General features: G+C 41.0%; 1 protein-coding gene across 10 annotated transcripts in view; it reads left to right on the plus strand.

The window, feature by feature from the left end:
• The window catches only part of OSBPL1A (oxysterol binding protein like 1A), a 225405-nt gene extending 220604 nt beyond the window's left edge, over window positions 1-4801 (plus strand). For all 10 annotated transcript variants that reach the window (XM_005587007.5, XM_045378301.3, XM_045378302.3 and 7 more), the window contains 2 exons: window positions 1706-1796; window positions 3571-4801. In XM_005587007.5, coding sequence (XP_005587064.3) covers window positions 1706-1796; window positions 3571-3673 — 194 coding nt within the window. In that variant the 3' untranslated portion in view covers window positions 3674-4801. The remainder of the gene's footprint in view (window positions 1-1705; window positions 1797-3570) is intronic.
• The last annotated feature ends 428 nt before the right edge of the window (window positions 4802-5229 follow it).

Consider the following 5229-nt stretch of genomic DNA (forward strand, 5'->3'; position numbering starts at 1 on the left):
CTTTGTTTTATTCCTGGTGATTGTTAGCATCATTGGGGTACTAGCACTTTTAGTCTCTCTTAGAGATTAAGTTTGAGTTAACATTCAATTTAAATTCAGTAACTTTTTTTGTTGTTGTTGAGACGGAGTCTCGCTCTGTCACCCAGGCTGGAGTGCTGTGGCTGGATCTCAGCTCACTGCAAGCTCCGCCTCCCGGGTTTATGCCATTCTCCTGCCTCAGCCTCCCAAGTAGCTGGGACTACAGGCGCCTGCCACCTCGCCCGGCTAGTTTTTTGTATTTTTTTAGTAGAGACGGGGTTTCACTGTGTTCGCCAGGATGGTCTCGATCTCCTGACCTCGTGATCCGCCCGTCTCGGCCTCCCAAAGTGCTGGGATTACAGGCTTGAGCCACCGCGCCCGGCCTAAATTCAGTAACTTTTATTTTAAATTTGGAAATCTGGGCAGACCTTATTAGCTCTTATTATTGTGGTAATACTCCCCTGAGAATTTAATATACTGGAGATGGCCAGAGGCATTTTCTGACTAATTAAGTCACTGTCTGCTTCAGAATTTACATAGCACCTTGTCAGCCTCAGAGGAGAGTGTGGCCTCCTCTTGGTTAATTATAACTTAAATGTTTTTGTGTGTTGGTATAAGTAGGTGTATATACTTACGTAGTATGTGTGATATTTTGATACAGGCATACAATATGTAATAATCACATCAGGGTAAATGGAGTATCAATTACAACATTTTTTTTTTCTTTTTTTATACAGAGTCTCGCTCTGTCTCCCAGGCTGGAGTGCAGTGGCGCAATCTCAGCTCACTGCAGCCTCCACCTCCTGGGTTCAATCTATTCTTGTGCCTCAGCCTCCTGAGTAACTGGGATTACAGGCACGCACCACCACACCCGGCTAATTTTTGTATTTTTAGTAGAAATGGGGTTTCACCATGTTGGCCACGCTGGTCTCAGACCTCCTGACCTCAGGTGATCCGCCCGCCTCAGACTCCCAAAGTGCTGGGATTACCGGCGTGAGCCACTGCATCCAGCCCACTTTTATCTTATAAATTTCTTCCAATCCAGTGATTCTCAAAAGGGGGGCATTTTCCCCCTCAAGAAGACATGTAGCAAAGTCTGAAGACTTTGGTTGTCACTTCTTAGGAGGTACTACTGGCGTCTGCAGGCCAGGAATGCTGCGAAACATCCTTTCCCACACCAGGCAGCCTCTTATGATAGAATCACCACATGGCCTTTTATGATACAGCCATCACATCTAACATGTCATAGTGCCACAGTGGAGAAAAAGTGAGACACCGCGACAGTATTTTGGAAGACTGTTTAAATTCCTTAAGAATGGCATCTGAAGGAGCTCTGTGAGGTCTCACTAAGAATTTAGAATAATTTCACGTTTATTTAGTTTTTACACCTAATTTTTCATTGAAGAATTTTAACACAGTTGTTTTGGCCTTAAGAATAAGCAGGTCGTTCTTGGCAAGGTTGTTAAGAGCATAGGCTGTCAGAGATGCTGCGTCTGTGGTACCAGCTCTGCCTCTTACTAGCCCAGGTATCTGTTACAATTTTTGCTTGATATTTGACTCTGGTATTTGTGTTCTAATAAAAGGGAGAACGTGTAAATGGTTCTTTTGTGAAGTTCTTGTGCTTAATACTGTGCCTGGCATCCTCTATGTAGAGTGTTAATGGTTTGTATTGATGTTCTTATTTTAGATCAAGCTAGTGAAGAAAAAAAACGACTTGAGGAAAAACAAAGAGCAGCCCGCAAAAGCAGGTCCAAGTCAGAAGAGGACTGGAAGACGAGGTGCGTGCCTGAGTCAGGGGGTGTGGCTCAGCTCTCAGGCAGGCTGCTGTGTGGGATGAGGCAGGGATGCCAGACACTGGCCCCAGAGCAAGGGTCTATCTAACACAAACCCTGCTGAGTTGTCCCAGGCCTGAAAAAAAGTTATTTCCACTGACTTTTATCCATTCATCCATTGATGGACACAGGTTAATTCCATATCTTTGTTATTGTGAATCGTGCTGTCATAAACATAGGGATGCAGGTATCCCTTCGATACATTGACTTCCTTTCCTTTGGATACCCAGTAGTGGGAGTGCTGGATGCTATGGTGTTAAGTTTTTTTAAGAAATCTTTGACCGGGTGCAGTGGCTCACACCTGTAATCCCAGCACTTTGGGAGGCCAAGGCGGGCAGATCACGAGGTCAGGAGATCGAGACCATCCTGGCTAACATGGTGAAACCCCGTCTCTATTAAAAAAATACAAAAAGTAGCTGGGCATGGTGGCGGGTGCCTGTAGTCCCAGCTATTCAGGAGGCTGAGGCAGGAGAATGGCATGAACCCAGGAGGCGGAGTTTGCAGTGAGCCGAGATCGCGCCACTGCACTCCAGCCTGGGCAACAGAGCAAGATTCCGTCTCAAAAAAAAAAAAAACAACAACAACAAAAATCTCCATACTGTTTTCCATGGTGGTTCTACCAATTTATATTCTCACTACCAGTGTATGAGCTTGCTTTTTTCTGCATCCTCGCCAGCCTGTTTTTTCTTTTTAATAATTGCCATCCTAACTGGTGTAAGATAATAATCTTGTGGGTTTTATTCACGTTTCCCTCCTAATTAGTGATGTGGAGCATTTTCTCATATCCTGTTGGCTATCTGTATGTCTTCAGAAATGTCTCTTCATGTCTTTTGGATTATGTATAGCATGGTATATTAGAAAAATCATGGTCTTCAACATTAAACCTAAATTTGCCATCAGTTACGAGGTTGGGCAAGTTATTTAACTGCCTAGACATTCAGCTTCTCATCTGTAAAACAGAGCTTTAAGAGTTTGGGGCCAGGCGCAGTGGCTCACACCTGTAATCCTAGCACTTCGGGAGGCCAAGGCAGGCGGATCACAAGGTCAGGAGCTTGAGACCAGTCTGACCAACGTGGAGAAACCCTGTCTCTACTAAAAATACAAATTTAGCTGGGTGTGGTGGTGCATGCCTGTAATCCCAGCTTACTTGGGAGGCTGAGGCAGGAGAATCGCTTTCACTTGGGAGGCAGAGGTTGTGGTGAGCTGAGATCGCACCATTGCACTCCGGCCTGGGTAACAAGCAAAACTCCGTCTCAACCGAAAAAAAAAAAAAAAAAGTTTGAAGGGCATTTACACTGAACCGGGTGCCTTACATACTGCTGTGGGCATGCTGTAAATGTTAATTTTCTTATTCTAATTTATTCCTAACTGCTTAAAAGAATGCCTTGCTGTGGAAAATAAGACCCAGGCTAGAGGGTAAACCTGTTAGACAAATACATTGTTTCGAAGCAACCTATTAGAAGACCCTGCTTCTGTCAAGTAGCTTGCTAGATCCTGGTGGGAAATGCATATTCCTTTTGCATGGTATCATTACCCCTTTTGGAATATTATTCCACAGACCTGTTCCCTACCTAAGCAGAAAAACAGCATCACTTGAGCATCTCTTTAGAAATCCCTCACAGAATGAGTTGCTGCAATAGAAAAAGACTGCAAGCTAGTGAAGAAACAGCCTGTGATTTTCCAGTTTGCCCTGTAAATCTTGTCCTTTTTCTTTTAACAGGTGGTTCCATCAAGGTCCTAATCCCTACAATGGAGCACAGGACTGGATTTACTCTGGCAGCTACTGGGACAGAAATTACTTCAATTTGCCTGACATTTATTAAAATGCATACAAGTCAGGGTGTTTGGCTAATCTACAAATAAGTCTTAAACCTATGTTTTTAAATTTTTTTCCCTTGGTTTCTACTTATCTTAAAAAAAAAGAAAAAAAAAAAAGAAAAACATTCATAATTGCATTTCACCCCCAACAAAAGCAGGGTATAAGGTGATACTGGTGATGAAAGTCTTAGGAAAAATGCATAATTTTGCTATAAAACGTACTTATTTGGAATACTATTTTATATAGAGGTATGAGAAGACTGCTGGGGAATATGCTTTTTATGGTCGCTGTTGCCATATTTACTGAAGGTTTATACCTAAATGTAACTTTAGCTTTATGGAACTATATAGTAATCCCAAATCAAGTTATTTTGAATATTTTTATGCTGTCGTGCTTGAATGTTTTAGATGTAACCTTTGACATATTTAGAACTCTCGTCCTATACAATGTTTATTGCTCAAATGTAGAGGTTATGTCATTTTATAAAGACTCCATTGATAAGATGGCTTTTATTCATACTAATCCTCCCAATTTTACCCCTTCCATCTTCCAAGAAGAAAAAAATGCCTGAATATTCAGAATAGATATTTCTGATTTGAAAATTCTAAAGAATTAAACTGGAAAAGTATTTATTTTACTTAGTGCTCTGAATTTACTTTTACAGTTTTCTGCAGTATCATTAAAATGTTTAAGTTTACATTTGAATTGAAAATATGTCTAAAATCTAGCAATTCACAAAAATGCCCTAGAAATATAGGTTTTAATCACCATTACATAATGACAAACCTTGTTAAATGCTGCCACTTCCAGTGGCAAATGCCACTAGAGAAATTAAGTTGCACTCATGTAAGTATCAAACTATATAAAAGGAGGTCTTGTGCATTTCAAGTTTGCAAGGTACTTGTGTACTTAAAATATGTGTGGAGACCTACTGTACAGTAGTTTTGCCCCTTTAATTGGGGCACATTAATCTTAAATCTTATAGTATTTATCCACCCAAACCCCAGACTGAGATATTGCTCCCATGGGCCTTAGGTAGCTGCCAGTACATGATTTTAATTGCTGTCTTGAAGTTAACAAGTGTTATAATGAAATAATCTACCTGATGCTAAATAAAGGCTTTAGAATGTTCCCCAAAAGTGTGGTTTCTTTTAAAATTTCAGATATACTAATGTTGTCACTTAATACTATCCTCAATTGTTAGAAGTGTCCTATCAAAGAAGTCCTGGTGGTGCCATGGCTCCCGGGGCGAAGGAGATAACCAGTTGCCTGGCATGCATAGTGGTAAGTAGGAATTTAGCATTCAGTTCATCTCTGGATAGATACAGTATAGGGAGGTGCTACTGTATTCATTTGGTGTGAATCTCAAATGCAGAATCAAGTGGAACTACCTGGTTAGAAAATTCGTTACTAGATCTGTTTGTTAGAGTGGGAATAGTTTAAAAGCATACACAGAGGAGTTGGAAAATGCTATTGCTTTATAAGTCTGAAAAGATAGGCCTTTTGTGTTTGGTTGGTTGGTTGTAGTCCTAAATTACAAAAATAAGCAATGCAAAATTG

This window comes from Macaca fascicularis, chromosome 18, assembly GCF_037993035.2.
Source record: "Macaca fascicularis isolate 582-1 chromosome 18, T2T-MFA8v1.1".
Taxonomy (NCBI): domain Eukaryota; kingdom Metazoa; phylum Chordata; class Mammalia; order Primates; family Cercopithecidae; genus Macaca; species Macaca fascicularis.